General features: G+C 42.1%; 1 protein-coding gene and 1 non-coding gene across 2 annotated transcripts; one reads left to right on the forward strand and one right to left on the reverse strand.

The window, feature by feature from the left end:
• Positions 1-10,193: 10,193 nt before the first annotated feature.
• Positions 10,194-10,297, forward strand: LOC141831281 (small nucleolar RNA R71). The gene has a single exon (XR_012602028.1). It is a non-coding gene; the product is annotated as a small nucleolar RNA R71 (small nucleolar RNA).
• A 3,063-nt stretch (positions 10,298-13,360) lies between these two features.
• On the reverse strand, positions 13,361-16,008 carry LOC141830865 (cysteine-rich receptor-like protein kinase 19). Its single transcript, XM_074718307.1, has 7 exons — positions 15,246-16,008; positions 15,135-15,173; positions 14,780-15,045; positions 14,488-14,698; positions 14,148-14,385; positions 13,913-14,069; positions 13,361-13,785 (listed from the first exon to the last, which is right to left on the reverse strand). The coding sequence occupies exons 1-7, from the start codon at positions 15,997-15,999 to the stop codon at positions 13,489-13,491; spliced, it is 1,962 nt and encodes a 653-aa protein (XP_074574408.1). The 5' UTR covers positions 16,000-16,008; the 3' UTR covers positions 13,361-13,488.
• Between the last annotated feature and the right edge of the window lie 1,031 nt (positions 16,009-17,039).

Genomic DNA, 17,039 nt, shown 5'->3' on the forward strand with positions numbered 1-17,039 from the left:
ATTCATGTTTTATTTATCAAATATTAATCACATGCTATGCTTCACAGCTATTATTGGAGTTGGCATCCTTTTACCGAGGGGAGAAGGACCTCGGCTGTGGAAGAGGTTGGGGCTTCATCCCCTATTGTTGCTGTTGCTGATGAGGAGGGATCCCTACCGACCCCTACTAAGGGTCTAGTTCAATTTTCCGTTCCTGTCGAGTCCTCCGGGGAGGGAGCGTCCGATGCGGTGCTGGAGCTGGGTCTTTCTTCGGTTCCAGAGCCAACTCCTGAAGGCCCGTCCAGTGAACGTTCCTATCTCTGCCACCGTCAGGGAGACCCGCTCCTGTAAGAGGGTTAGGGAGGCAGGAAACAGGTTTCCTGGACCCCCGGGGGCTCGGAGCCTATCATCATAGATATAACTGAGCCCTTGGACGACCCTGCTACCTTTCCGGAGTCAGAGCCCCTTCTTGCCCGTTCCCCCGCTTAGGTCCATCCTCCCCGAGCTCCGCACCAAGCGCCAACATGACAAGGGTAAGTCTTTAGCCAACTCTCCTGGGGAGGTCGAAGCTCTGGTGCCTCAGCCCCAACAGGCTGCCTTCGAAGAAATCGCGGACTAACGCTTCCTCCTCGTGTTCAAGTGAGTTCAGAGCCCCCTTCGCAGGCTATACCTCCAGACTCCTCCCCTCGGGTTTGTTCTTCCGAGGACGACTATAAGCGTTATGCGGAGGAGGTGCTTCCCAAGTTATCTAACGATTCGTTATGTCAGCGCATAAATGGGTCTATGGCCATGGTATGTGTTTCCTCTTATTCTTGTATACTATTTTTACTATTGTGGTGACTCTCCGGCCTGCATCCTTAGGTCCTGCTGGAGTATTAAGAACTAGAGGGCCGGATTCCTCCTCTTGAGTCTGCCAATCGCCAACTTGAGGCCCAGGTAGCCGAGCTCCTCTCCCAGCTGAAGACCCCCATAGTCGAGGCGGAGCTGGCTAGGGTCAGGGCCCATGCTGACACTTCCCGCTTGGAGGCAGAGGAGGCTCGGGCCAAAGTGCAGAGGGCTTCGGTGGAGCTGGCAAAGCTGCGCAAGGATGCCGAGCTCAGGACTTCCCGTCTCCAGCAGCTAGAGCAGGATCTGCAGGCCTCCCAAGCCGCTCTCTGAGGCTTCTCAGAGGGAGGTGGCTTCTACGCGACGGGAGGTGGCCCAGTTGAAAGAGGGGCTAGGTAAGTTAGAAGCTGACCTGTCCTCTCGGTAGCTCGTTCTCTGGACCAGATGGAGTCGGAGAGGGCTCGGTAGGTCGTTCTCCGGACTAGGTTAGAGAGGGCTCGGTAGCTCGTTCTCTGTACCGGATTATGTTCGGAGAAGGCTTAGTTGCTTGTCTCCAGACCGGATCATTGTGTTCTTTGGAAACATGGTCCAATGTGGTTGACTCGGGTGAAAGAGACCAAGTAATCAGATAATCGATGGATGAATCGATTAAGCCATGGTTAGGATTATTAGTCGATCATCGGATAGATTACAGAGTATTCTGTGAAGAAATTGGATTTCCCATAGAACCCATAGTAATCGATTTGTTAATCGATTAAGGATAAGCTTAATTGACTCTGTGATCGATTAAAGGCTTTTCTGAGGAAACCAAATAGCGACTTTTAATCGATCCACTGATCGATTAAGCATGCCTTAATCGATCTCCTGATCGATTAAGAATGCCTTAATCGATCTCCTGATCGATTAAGCTCTCTCTCGGGAACCCATGTGTTCCTTTCCTGGGATAGGGTTCTGTTGCTCGGGAACTCATGTTCATTGCCCGGGACAGGGGTCTGTTGCCCGGGAACTCATGTTCATTGCCCGGGAACTCATGTTCCTTGCCCGGGACAGGGTTCTGTTGCTCGGAAATTCATGAGACTGAGAGCTTCTTGCTCGGGTACAAGTTATAGGGTTTCTCCTAGGAACGCATGAGAATAAAAGTTTCTTGCCCGGGAACAAGCTTCTTGACCAGGACAAGTCCTAGTGTTTCTTGCCCGGGAATACATGAGAATAAGTGTTTCTTGCCCGGGAACAAGGTTCCTGGCCCGGACAAGTTCTAGTGTTTCTTGCCCAAGAATGTATGAGAATGAGCATAATTTTCCAGGGAACGCCTGAACATAAAGAAAAAGGTCCTCGGGCATCTAGTGTCTCTCCCGGGAACCCAGGAGAACGTTGCCTGGGACATGGAAAAAGTACTCGGGATATGGAAATCAACCTAACATCTTACCCGGGACATGGAAGCATTATACCCAGGACATGGGAGAAGTTATTGAAAGTTTCTTAGTATTTCTCCCGGGCATAGGGAAGAACAAATATCTTTATTTTCTAGTGCTTCTCTGATTTCTATTATTTCCTGTGATTACTGATGAATCTCTGAGTTTGCAGATATTCAAATTCAAATGAAAGAACAGAGAAAGTCAGAGTTGGCTTTCTATTCTGCCAGTTTGTCTGGTATCTATTTTCTAGATAAACGGTAATCGGCGACCACTCAGATGGAACTAACCTGCCAATCGGAGGAGAGAATGATCTCAGTGTGCAGGAGGGCTCAGAGGGGCTCAGATGGTTCAGCAGGCGGCCACCGAACTAACCTGCCAATCGGAGGAGAGAATGACCTCAGTGTGCAGGAGGGCTCAGAGGGGCTCAGATGGTTCAGCAGGCGGCCACCGAACTAACCTGCCAATCGGAGGAGAGAATGATCTCAGTGTGCAAGAGGGCTTAGAGGGGCTCAGATGGTTCAGCAGGTGACGGTTGCATGAGCAGAAGAAAAGAAGGATAAAAGGAGGATGGAGGAGTGGAGAGCGATTCAAGGATTGGAGACAGAAAGAAATCTATGATTCTGTGAATTGTGAACTCTCTACTTGCGTTCATTGCTCTTGTTTGAGTTCTCGCCTGAGGTGAAGCAAGCGTTGGTGTTCTTGCCCTCGGGTGAACCTTCTGATCTTCTGTTGGTGTTGTGATTGGGTTGAGGCAGCAGTGTTGTAAGTTGTTATTGTTCAGATAACTACCTCAACCTCCTTCTTATCTCTGTGCTTAATTCATATCTGTGAGATCTGTTGTGGAGAGGTCTCTCCACCGAGAAGGAGCATTATCTAGCCGAATTCATCCGGGGTGTGATCTATCGAAGATCAAGGAATCGTCCACCTTACGGACACGCCGAGGAGTAGGGGCAAGTTATCCCCGAACCTCGTACATCTCTGACGGCTATCTCCCGGGTCGTGACACGAGTCCCTACATATCTTCTTACAACATCATCAACCCTTTTATGATCAGCCTCTTCAATCTTTTTGCCACAACTTTCACAAAAAGGAAACTGTCTTAAACAATCATAACATATGGGTGATGACTCCCATTCCTCACATGGAGGGATTTTATAGGCAGGGTGAAATAAAATAGATAAAGCTGGGCAATTCTTAAACACATGTCTATCAGCACCACAAAACGCACAATAGTCATCGACATACAACACAGCTGACATTACTTTTTCTTGTTAGAGTAATCTCTTTGTATGAGCATCCATTTAATCCTTAAGATAAATGTTTTGAGTTTTCTATATTTAATTTTTTTGTATTTTTCAGAGTCTGGAGTAACTAAAATTGCTAGTCACTAAAGCTAATAACAATAGTCCCCGGCAACGGCATCAAAAATTTGACAGGTTCTCATAAGTATACGGTCGTCGTCAAGTAATAAAAAGTATCGAATCCACAGGGACCGTTGTTAGCAATAGTGATGTCACAGGGCTAATTATCTAGACTCCAAAGAAAATGAAAATGTTTAGGATTTTTGTTGTGGTAGAGATAGATTGGCTTGGGAAGTTATGGGATGAGATGGTTAAGTCTAGAATTTTGATTTCACATCAATGCTAAGTGATATCCCTAATTCATGTTGTTCCCTTACTCTCAATGTTTACCATCTTGTAGGGATACTAACTAAGATATCAACTTGACTTCGTCAGGCTACGTTGGCATTTGACCTTGAAGTCCTATGTAGTGGCCCTTTAGTAAAGGTGACGCCAGAAAATCTAGTTAAAGGTTCACCCTCTCTCACAAGGCACCCCGATCATACGATCCAACGTCATACCCTCTGTCACCGAGTACCCCTATTAAGGACCTTGTCCTAGTTGGCACCAACCATTAACTATCCCTTATGGGGGTTTACCACTATGTAAGAATCACTTCGGAAAGTCCGATTAAAGGTTCACCTTCTGTCACAAGGCACCCCGGTCATACGATCTTAGGATCTCTCTACACAGTAATCTACCGCTCAAAATCATGCATATGCGCTCACACAAACATAACATCAAACACATTCAAGGCACACAATACATGAAACAAGTGTAAACACTTCATTGAATTGGAAAAAATAACATAAACTATTTCTTACATCACCATCATTCCATTAATACTCATCCTACATCCTAAACTTATTGATCTACTCCATTAAAAGAAGTTTACAACAAGAATGCAAGAAATAAAACATCATACACATGAAGGGAATAACTTATCTTGAAGTACGGGCATCCTTTGAAGTTCTTCTTGCTCTGGTGTAAGATGGATTGGTGGAGAGGAGTCGGAGAGGGCGAATCGGCATAGATGAAGCGTTTTGTACCTCCCCCGGAGAGGGGAGGCGCCGTCCCCCAAGCCAAGACCCTAGGGTAACCTAAGATGACCCAAAAAAGGTTGCAAAAGATGTATTTATAGGGTCTAGGCATGACACGCCCATGCCCCATCACACGGCCGTGCCTTGTAGGCACATCCAGGCTATGCTGAGTCTTGAAGTATGAGACACAGCTGTGCTTGGTAGGCACGACCATGTTTTGCATGATGTTCTTTTTTCCTCCATTTTCTCGTGTTTCTGCGTAAGAGACTCGCCCGTGATAGTGAGCACGGCTAGTGCGAGACTTTTTTCACCACTTCTTATTCCACCATCAAATTGCATCGTTTTAGCTTTAAATCACATCCTGTCAATCAAAATATACAAAGAGCAGATCTCCGAGCAATAGAGTAGAAACAAGTAATAATAAATGAACAAGATGTGACAAAGTAGATTATATGCAATGAATTACAAGTACATGAGTGTTAAATGCGGCTAAAAAATCTTATATGACCTACGCTCATCATGTCCTTGACCCCCAGAGCTTCCTACCTGATGTCCTTGATCTTCCAAGTCTTTTTGCCTAGTCCCTCTGACTAGGACTTCCTTGCTTGGTCTCACCGATTAGGACTTCCTTCCCTAGTTTCAACTAAGACTTCTTGCAAACTTGATAAGCATGTTAGATCACAAGTAACCTTAACTTTGACCCTTTATCAATATCAAAATTTTAGGTTTGATTGAATGGTGCTACTTGCACTAATAAAAACTAGCTATGTATTTGATGTGTATTTTCAATCTTATTTTGCATATATTTCCTACTTTACATAAGCATATATGCATTAACTTCTAGTATTTCCATGCATGTTCATCTTTATAGTTCGGGAGACTACTCTTTTACATTTTATGACTACAGGATATGAATATCTCACATTTGGATGTATTTGGACACAAAGAGCCTCATTTTAGCATCATACATGGTCTATCCATATGCCATGACCGTGTACCTCACTTGGAGGCAAAGCATGCATCAAAGCAACAATGAAGGCCTAGTCATGTCAGTTGACATGACTTTGTTTAGTACTATAGTTTGACTATGCCATTCAGCGTGTCACACGACCTGGCCGTATTCTCCAACATGGTCAAAGAGTGTTCGACCATTTTCACCTTAATTATTTGGAATTGATTAAAGATCAATCTTTGAAAGTTATAAAAGGGACAAGAAAGCACCGACAAAAGGACATCCAGGGGTTTGTGATAGAAACCCTAATTAAGGGAGCCACCTTTGAGAAGTCGAGATATTCTATCCGCCAAGGAGCACGTGGAGTTCATCCAGAAGCATCGAGATCATCTACAATTGAGTTCTTTCTACATTTCATTATTATTTTAAGTTGTAGAATGATTTCCTCTATGATTATGGATTGTAACCTTGTCGTGATGGAGTAGTCTCCCCGATTCTAGGATTAAAGAGTAACTTTATGTTTGTTTGACTATATTTATGCATTGTTCCTCTTCCTAGTTGCGATGCGTATGATGCTTGATTGGTTCTAGCTCACTTTCTTTCTTCCATCTATTTTGCTAGGTTTAAGTTAGACACTAATCTCTTTGGGAAAGACCAAAGGGAGAACCCTAGCCCATAACTAAGGCACATAATATATGATTGGATTCATAGATAATAGGAGACATACCTAATAGTGAACCATAATCTCTGTCCTATAGAACCGACTTGAGAGTTCCTTTTACGAAGTAAGGATAACATCTAGAAGATCACAATTAGTGGTTATCTTTTTATATGTGTAATTATGTATGTATTAAAATATTTCCTGGTCGATGAATTAATGAGATTGGACATCATTGATTCTATTAGACTAACATATATTAAACTCCTTGATTTTACCAAGCAGTCGATTTTAATTGACAGAAAATATTGGGATGTTGAGAGTTAACATATGGATGTTGATTAAGGTTAACTAGTTCATCGGAAGTGACCTGCCATGAGACTTCATAAGGTTATATATATGTCTATGAATATCTCATTACAGCTTGAGTGCAAGTTTCCTTTGACTTAAGGTATTCAAGTTATCTTGGTCATGGAGACTTATACTTTGACATCTTAAACAAACATCTCTATGGAGATGTGAACCCAGGATGATTGGGTATAAGTCAAAGTACACAAAGATGATTGAGTAACTAATAGAGGACCACTCCTATTTTAGGAGATGTATTATTGGTATAGGGAGCACCAGATGATAAAACCTGAGTTTTGATAATGGAAAAGGGTTGAAGTTAAGTTTGAGAAGTGATCTAATGAGTTGAATTGAGTGTGCAGGTAGCACAGAGAAAATCTAGTTATGGCTAGCAAAGGAAGTCCTAGTTGCGGCTAAGCAAAGAAAGTCGTGATATAGAGGATTAGGCAGAAGACCTGGTTTAGAGGACTAGACAAGGAAGTCTTGGTCAGGAGAACTAGGTAGGAAGTCTTGACAGATCAGAGCACCAGGCGAAAGTCTAGGCGGGTTTACAGGATTGATCGTCTAGTAGTGGAAGACTTGGGGGGCCAAGGATTAAGGCTGAGCAAAAGTCCAACAAGTTTGGAGGACCTGATTGGAATTCTCTCAAGTGGAGTGGTTGAGGACACGTTTCCGGTAAGGGGAATAATAGATGTTGGTCTAACATAGGATTTCACCAGAAATCTGAAGTCAAGATAAAATAATTTGTAAAAACTGTTATCCTTCCTGTTATCGTTGATTTTAGACTAACTTGTAATGTAAGAAAGGAGGGGTTGAAACTTTGTATTCCAGACATCCTTATTTAGATCTAGACGATCGGATGGTCCAGGCGCGTGGATGGTATCAAGGTGATCGGACATCAACTGAATGGGTCAGCGAGATGAATGAGGTGGTAGAGTTCTAGTGGTCGGGACACCTCAACATCCAGGTGCCTAGAGAGGTATCAGGCACTCGGATCTGGATAAGGCATTGCAGAGTCAAAGTTGATTTGGCAACCTCCATGTCAACATCCAGGTGCCTGAAAGGGATATAGGCGCATGAAAGATGCCGACTCAGTATCGAAAGTGGATCGACGAGATGATATGGAGGCACCTGGAAGAACTTCTAGGCGCTTGGATCAGGCTTTATAAGTAGCTGCAAGGGGGAATCCTAACATCCGTTCAAGGCACTTCTATGACGACCTTCTGTGCGCAAATCTTTGATCCAAAATGCCATCGTAATGCCGTGGAGCTGCACCGATTACTACAAGTCAATTACTACTCTCAATTGGTAATCTCTATATCACTTTTTGTACTTAAGATTCTTAGGATAGTATAAGTTTATCGATCCTAATATATTTATAAAAGCGACAAACTTCTTCTTGTAAGAGGAGAGTTATTATAGTGAATTTTCCATCGGAAACGATCACTGATTGTGGACCTTGGAGTAGCAGCTTGTAGCTGTGAACCAAGTAAAAATAAACTTGTTCATATTTATTTTTTTCACTACACTTTCTGATATCGTATAATTATACTTTACCCAAGATTTTTAAAAGAGTGAAAATGCGAAACAATGCTATTCACCTTCTCTAGCACTCTTACATGATCCTACAATTGCTATCAGGGCAAGGGTGCTCAATTTTAGTGCCACCACTAATTGAGCATTTTTTGATTTTTTCACTCTAATTTTTGGATTTCTTATTTTTTTCCCGCACTATTAATCTATGACCAAATCTTGGTACATTCTTTTATTTTTTTATGTGTCCAAGATAAATGATCCATCAGGAAGGCTATAGTACTTCTAGACCTCCACTATTCTTTGGAGAAGACTTTATCTACTAGAAGGGTAGTGACGAGGGCTTCACCTTCAATGGGATACTCTTCTACATCACTTTCCAATACTGGTGGCAAGGTTTTAATATTACCATTTTTTTTAAAATCATAATTCTTTTGTTTGGCAATTGTAATATCAGCATTATGTCCCCTTCCCAAATACTTAAAATATTTAATATCTCTATTTCTTGAAGATTGGATAGGTTCTTTACCTTTGACCAATAGAGAACTAGCATCTTTATTCTTTAAAAGCTTAGTCTTACCCTTTGCTGCGACTTTATCATCTTTTTTATTTCAACTAGATTTTCAAGTTGATGAATTATGACTTTGCCCATGCTTGATTGAACCCTTCCTTTTGAGTTGCCTTTCAACTTTCATGGACTTATGCACCATATTTTCAAGCTCCATATAATGTTGCAACTCTACTACATTTGCAATTTCTGGATTCAAACCTTGTAAAAATCGTGCCATGGTTGCTTCTCGGTCCTCCTCCACATTGGCTCGAATCATGGCAATTTTTATCTCTTTGTGGTGTTCCTCCACAGTCTTGGACCCTTGTGTTAGACTTTGTAATCTTTGGTACAAATCTCGATAGTAATGTGAGGGCATGAATCTCTTTCTCATTATAGATTTCATCTCCTCCCATGTTGACAATAGGTCTCTCTTTGTTTCTTCTCATGCTTAGAATAATTTGATCCCACCAAATAATAGCATAATCAATAAACTCAACAGTAGCAAATTTTATCTTCTTTTCTTCAGAGTAGTTGTGACAATCAAACATTAATTCCACTTTCTTTTCCCACTCTAAATATACATCTAGATCACTTGTGCCTTGAAATGAAGGAATCTTCATCTTGATATTGCCCAAATTTCTACCAACATATTCATTTATCCTTCCTCTTCTATTACCAATTCTAACATGACCAGATCTGTCACTAGAAGCTCTATCATCAATGTCCTCAGAAATATCATCATCATCATTGTCATCATGATTATGTTACCTTGCATTTCGTATAGGAACTTTACCAATTTGATTATTTTATAGTCCAGTAATTATAGCATCTTGCCTCTTTAGTTTGTCAAGGATTTGACTGAATCTGATTTCCATGCGTTCCAAGTGTTGTCTCAAGGCACATTCAGGGTTTCTCTAGGTCTTGCTTCATCTTCACTTGTCGCCATTAAGGTAAGTTGTTGTCACTTAATCACTGAACTCACTAATGTTAGCTCTTTAAAGAACTTAGAATTGAAGCAATTCTCCCTGTAAGCGTTATTTGACTAATTGAAAATCTCCAAGTAAATTATGATAAAAGATAGAAATTGAAGAAAAATGCATAATTAAAAATTGGAATTAAGTGCTGAAAGGAAATTTGTCAGAATTGAATGTAGAAACGTACCAATGGCATCACATTATTCATGTTGGGCAATTTGAGCTTGAATTGATCCCACTTGGCATATTTCCTTTGTATGGCTAGAATCTCCACAAAGCTCGCATGAAGTGGATATCACATTGACCTTGTTGACATTCATATTATCAAATCTCTTGTTGAGGGCTTCCATCTGTGTAGTTAACAGAGTAAGACTGTCCATCTCGTACTTTTCAAGAGTTTTTGAATGATTACCTCTCTTGGTAGCTCATTAGTGATGGTTGAGTGTCACACTTTTAATTTTGTCTTCGGCTTCCTCCAAGCTTTTGTTCATTAATACACCTCCTGCTGCGGAATCCAAATATACTTTTGTCTGATCGTTGATCCCATTGTAGAAGGTGTGAAGGACAAGCCATTTTTCTAAACCGTGGTGTGGGCACTGTCTTAACATCCCTTTGAAACGGTCTCAAGCTTCAATTAAAGATTCACCATCTATTTGCATGAAGCTTGATATCATGTTGCGCATATGAGCGGTCTTACTTGGGGGATAGAATTTGTTGAGAAACATTTGTTCGTATTGTTCCCAAGTAGTGATACTGTTCGGTGGTAGAGAGGCAAGCCAAGATCTTGCCCTATCTCTAAGTGAGAACTTGAATAGCATGAGTCTGACTGTGTCAAAATTAACCCTATGAATCCTCATGGTGCTGCAATTATTTGAAAAATTCTCCAAATGTAGATTGGGGTCCTCGTTTGGGCCATTTCAAAATTGATTTTGTTGTATCATGGAGAATAAATGCAGGCTTGATCTCAAAATTATTTGCTAAGTTGGTCGGGCGATGCTGGATGACACTCCTCTAACATAAGGTGCAGCATAATCCTTCAATGGTTTGTTAGCCATAGTGTCTGGTGTGGGTTCTTATGTGGCTAACCTTTGGGATTGAAGTCTCCTTTAGTATGTTCTTCCGATCTCCAGATCAAAAAGAAACTCTGCTTGTTCGGACCTACGCATGCACACCAAAAGAAAATATTATTATGTTTCCAAAAAAAGAATTTGTAAAGTTGTAACAATTAAAAAGAAGTAAAGAAATAAAAATAAATGACTCAATGGAAGAATATGGTAGAAAAACTCTAAATGCAAAAATCTAATGAAAAATAGCGCACAGTTCCCGGCAATGACGCCAAAAACTCGATAGGGTCCTGCAAGAGTACGGATGTCGTCAAGTAATAAAAAGATATCAAACCACAGAGACCATGAAATTTATCACTAAACTAGCACAAAAAGAGTTTGCGAATGTATGAGCTTTGGTGTTGGGGGAGAGAGAGAACTAAAGTACTTAAACCTCGATCGAAAAGAAATCAACTAGATGACAGATATGGGAACGATCTTAGGATTTCGGATTCCTTGAGACTATGGTTGATGGTATCATGGACGCTTTACCATTCCTCAACGTTTATATCAATGCAGGGATTCTAACCAAGCTACCCAAATAGACCTCATTAGGCTTCATTGGAATTCAATCATTATGCTCTAATGCAATGACTACTTGTCGGAAATGATACTCGATAGTCCGGTTAAGGTTTATCTCCTATCATAAAGTGCCCCCGGTCATACTATCTGATATCCTAGCCTCTGTCACCGAGTACCCCTGTTAAGGATCTCTTCCTATAGATCAATTGTCGTTAGCTATCCCTCATAAGAGTTTGTTACGATTTAAGATATGGGTTCGGGTTCAGGGTTTTTTTCGGGTATGGGTTCGGGTTTGGGCGGGTATGGGGAATACTATCCCCATCCCCGAACCCGCCCCGATTCTTTAAAAAACACTTGTTGTTTCGGGTCGGGGTTCGGGTTCGCGGATGGGGAATTTGTGGTCTCCAATGATCTTGAGGCTTGTTTCACAAAACACTTGTTGTTGTTTCCTGAGAGTCGGGGATGGGGGCGGGGATGGGGCGGGGATGGGGATTTAATCCCCGCGGGTTCGGGGATGGGGATTCCCCAAACCCACGGGTTCGGGGATGGGGTCGGGGATGGGGGCGGGGATGTAATTCGGGGGCGGGGATGGGAATGACAAACCCGCCCCCGCCCCGCCCCATTGCCACCCTTAGAGAGAGGGGAAGCGAGTCGCGAGTGGCTGTCACTGTAGCTTCTATAGGATTCCTAACGGGTCGGGTCGGGTTAAAGGTTAGGATCCAATACCCATTAATCTATTACTAATTGGGCCTAGTTAATTAACAGCCCAATTAACCCCTTAATCAAGCCCAATTACTTTATTAAATCTAATTAAACTCAATTAAGTTAAATTAACCTTTTTAATACTCTATTGTTTCAGTATTTTACATCGGGCCCGACGCCGGCGAGCTCGCCAAGGCCGCGCTTGACGCTAGCGAGCTCGCCAAGGTTGGGGCTGATGCCGACGAGGTCACCTGCCAATCCCGAGGCCACTGAACTCTAAAACCCTAAACCTAATATAAATCGGGGAGAGACTTATAGGAGTCGGGAACGCCGGAGTTGAAAACGTTGGAGTTGGGAACGTCGGAGTCGGGATCACAATCGAGAGCCGAGAGTCCGCGACGGAGCCGAAAAATCAGTCGAGAGTTAGAGCCGGAAAATAGCGATCAGGATTTAGCATTGCGCGAGGGAAAAGAATCAGGGCCAAACCCTAAAAATCACAATTTTAGCGATGAAAATTATTTTTCATTGCTAGTTAGTGACGACAATTATTTTTCGTCGCTAATTTAGCGACAAACATTAATTTTCGTCACTAGATTAGCGACGGATAAAAAATTTCATCATCAATTTAGAGACCGAATTTAAATTCCGTCGCAAATATAGCGACAGAAATATTTTTTCCTTCACTTAATTACATAAATTTCATCGTTAATTAGAAACCAAATTTAAATTCCGTCGCTAATTTAGCATCAGAAAATAATTTCCGTCGCTAATTCCGTTGTTACCGTAGGATTTTGTTGTAGTGTCAGAATGTAAGAAACTTCTTCTACTTTACCCTCAAATTAGAAATAGAAATTTTAATAATTTATGAGCATATAAGGATAAAACTTATTCTTCTCCCTTCTTCCCCTCCTTAAACTCACTTCATCCTAAATAAAAGTCAAAATTTTCTATCCTCTTATTTATCTTTCCTTCCCCTCCCCTCACCTCCTCCCAAATAGAGTGTAAGGTTTGAGAAATTAAAAAAAAATGAAAAGATGAATCATCCATGTGCTGTTATCAATGAATCTTGGTGAATCTAAGACCGTTAATTATATCTAGGCCGTGATCTAGATTCCAAAGCCATGATCCAGAATGCCCTTTGAAGGAGGTATAGACGAGGCGGCGATTAAAATGGCATAGGAGGTGGCAGAGGACTCACAGGTCGACGACGGGGGCCAGCAGCTCTGCTTCGCCCCACGCCCATTAATTGCCTAAAGATCGCCGTTTGGTGGTTTCAAAGTGAATTTGGGATACAATAATATATACGTAAAATCATTAATACCACGTAAAATAACCCTAATGTAAAGCAACTGGTGAACAAAATCTCAATGAATGTTCATTAAACAACTAGTCCATGATCATGGAGTAGATGAAGACAGGTGCGTATATGAAGGCAGAAGATCTAATACGAGATCAAACACAAGTATACACCCATTCTGGTTTTATAGGCAATGTGATTATTCCTTCAAATTAAACTAATATATACTTTAGGGTTTGAAAAAAATAATTCATCTCCCTTCGATGGTGCTCATGGTCAATTCTGGTGCTCGGGAATTCGGTATCGGCATCAGTGTTGGTGAATCTGTTCTGGAGGTATATGCAGGTTGCTGAGGCAATGGTAAAACTGGATTCTTGTTCACCAGCATTGTGGCGATAGCATCCATCGTTGGTCGGTCGGCCGACCTATCCTGAACACATAACAGGCCGAGTTGAATGCATTTCTCCACTTCAGAAACGGAGAACGAATCGATCAATTGTGGATCTACCAGTTCACAACATCTTCCTTCCGCCCAAAGATGCCATGCCTACAAGATCTCAATATACGAATAACAAATGATTTGCAAGTATATTTGGAATGGTTCTTTGATCATCTGATCAGTCATAACAATCAGGTTAAAGAATATGAACAGGTGGGAGGGATGATCTACTTACGTATCCAAGAAGACTGAACGACGAATCATTCATCGAGTATGAGCTGCCGGAGTTTCTTTTACTAGAAATGATCTCGAGCAGAATCACCCCAAAGCTATATACATCAGACTTTTCAGAAAAACGACCATGCAAGCCATATTCTGGGGCCATGTAACCGCTGTTATATAACAAAGTTATCAAGAAACACACAAAACATAAGATGGGAATTGAGTTGATAAAAGATGATAGTACTCACTATGTGCCTACTAATCTCCTTGTGTTTTGTTCCAGATGACTTTCTTCGAATATCCTTGCCAAACCAAAATCTGAAATTTTGGGATTCATATTCTCATCCAGTAGGATGTTGCTCGTCTTCAAATCTCTATGAATGATGCGTAGTCTTGAATAGCGATGGAGGTAAACAAGTCCTTGAGCAATGCCTTGTATTATACAAAATCTCTTATGCCAATCTAATTGCGCTGAAAGGTTTGAATCTGAAAAAACATATATATGTATCTTAATTACTCAAGAAGATCAGATAAATGGAACTCATGAAATTGAATCAAATGAGTGAGAAATATGGTAAGATGACTAACCGAATAAGTATTTATCCAAACTTTTGTTGGGCATATATTCATAGATGAGTAGTTTCTCATTTTCATGAATGCACCAACCTAAAAGCTTGACAAGGTTAGTATGTTGAAGTCTGGCAATTAGCTTAACTTCATTTTCCAACTCCTCAAAGCCTTGTTTTGAGTTCTCAGAGAGTCTCTTCACAGCTATATACTGACCATCTTCTAGTCTTCCCTGCAATAGATACATAGTTTTGTTTCGAATAAGATCGCATAAAGCTTGATAAAGGAGAAGTTGTTTGTTCTTAGTTCTTACCTTGTAGACTGAACCAAAACCACCTTCACCGAGCTTGTTTGTAACTGCAAAGTCATCTGTTGCCTTACGAATACTGAAAAAATCAACCAGGGGGGCATTAATGACTTCCTCATCAGATCCGATAGTGTCAGGAGCTCTTGACTGGCGCGTTGATCTTCTTGCTTTTCCTGCATTCGAGTAGACAACCTTATTGCTAGTAAATCTTCTCCAAACGAGGATGATGGCGGCGCACGTGAGAGCGAGGAATCCGGCGGATCCAGCAGTAACTGTATCAGAAGAGAATCTATCGATCGTCAACAAAAACCAGGCATGGGATGGGATTAGGGTGGGGGGTTCGAGCAAGAGCTTCCCTTACCCGCTGCTAACAATCTCCTATGCTTCTTCTTCCCTGCAGCTGCAGTTAGAACAGAGAATAGAAATTGAAATCCAGCAATTGGTATCGCGTAATCTGATCTCAGATACTCACTGTCACTGCTGCAATCTCCGAGATGGACTCCACTGGGGCAGAGGCAGATACTGCCCTGCCTCGTCGAGGTGTTGTTGGCGTCGTAGCCGCACCGGCCGCCGCTGGCGGCGCACTGCCTGCAATCCCTCGCGGCATAAGTGTAATTCGCCATCCACCCGGCCCGCAGCAGGGCGCTGTAGTTGCTGCCGGCGCTGATGTTCGAGTCGCCCATCACCGGCACCACGCCGACGGTGCAGTTCGGATCCGGCGAGCGTGTGCGGACGGGGTCATACTCGCCGCCGAACATGACCGTGTTGAACCGGGGGCAGGACATGTTCTGGTAGCTCCTCGGGATGTCGCTCTCCGGCCCGGAGCAGTTGTAGAGGAAGAAGATCTGCTTGTTGGAGGCGCTGACGCTGAAGGGGAAGAACCCGGTGGTGTTTATGCCGGGGAGGAAGTCGCAGGCGTCGCGGAGAGTAAAGTGGACGGAGCTGTTGGAGTAGAAGATCTGGAGCACGTAGAAGTTGATGTTGAGGACGGTGAGGAAGAGGTCGCCGGTGTCGTTGATGCAAGTGAGGCCGAACGCCGGAGGGCCGCAGTAACTCGGTTGGCGATCGATGATCCAGAACGGGAACCTGACCTCCTGCTGGCCGCCGCATCGCTGGGGAGCGCAGTCGTCGTAGAGGGGCGTGGCGGATCCCGGCGCTGCTCGTTGCAGAGAGGAAAGGAGAAAGAACAGGGCAGGGATCCAGAGGTTCCTCCTGGTCAGCCACATGGTGATTGTCTCTCCTCTAGCAGAATGGTCACCTTTCATTCATAGCCGTCGAAGGCGAAAGACTAGTCGAAGTCGACGAAGTGCAGAGAATAATGGATGTCGACCTCCTAAAAAAAGACGTGTGTAGAAATAATAAAAAAGGATTTCAAGAGAAATAAATGATTCAATGATCTGATCTAATAATAGTATTATTATAGTATGGTTCGAGAGGAAGTAGTAGGATCCACTCGAACACTGCAGTGGAGGTGTGTTGAATCAAGAATAGATAGTAATCGTCTTTATTATGGTCGTTTCATTCTGTGCCCACTTATGAAAGGTCAAGCCGATATCATGGGTATTGCCATGCGAAGGGCTTTACTTGGAGAAATAGAAGGAACATGTATCACATGTGCAAAATCTGAGAAGGTGCCACATGAATATTCTACGATAGTAGGTATTGAAGAATCGGTACATGAAATTTTACTAAATTTGAAAGAAATTGTATTGAGAAGTAATATACATGGAGTTTTTATTGACCAATCAGAATTACCTTATCGGACCTATAATTGTCTCAAAAGGTCGAATATACATACACTATTAGAACTTTTGAGCAAGAGTAAAGAAGATCTTATGAGAATTGGGATAGAAGATGTGAAAGAGATATCAGACACTTTACGGAAGCATTTCGAAATTGATTTACCTAAGAATAAGTTTTCATTTTTTTTAAATCCATTGTAATTATTTAATCTTTTTTCTAATAAAATAAAAATGAAAAATCGAAAGAAAAAGAAAAAATGGGTTTTTCTTTTTTGACACAATTCGTATTTTCGTGGAATGATCATAAAAAAATTAATGTATCTAAGGAATAGTGACTTCAAAGTCACTGTTCCTTAGATAGCTACATTATGGTATTGATTCTCTATCCTACATTTTAATATTGTATAATATGTTAAAAAGTAAGTCACGCTTACTTGTCTTAGTGTCTGAGGTTCCTTCGTGTAGCTGAATGAGCTTGTTCCATAAGTCCTTTGCACTTATAAATAGACCCACTCTGTTAAGCT

Source organism: Curcuma longa, chromosome 6 (genome assembly GCF_044706935.1).
Source record: "Curcuma longa cultivar G26 ecotype Majalengka, Jawa Barat chromosome 6, ITB_CL_G26_1.1, whole genome shotgun sequence".
Classification (NCBI taxonomy): Eukaryota; Viridiplantae; Streptophyta; class Magnoliopsida; order Zingiberales; family Zingiberaceae; genus Curcuma; species Curcuma longa.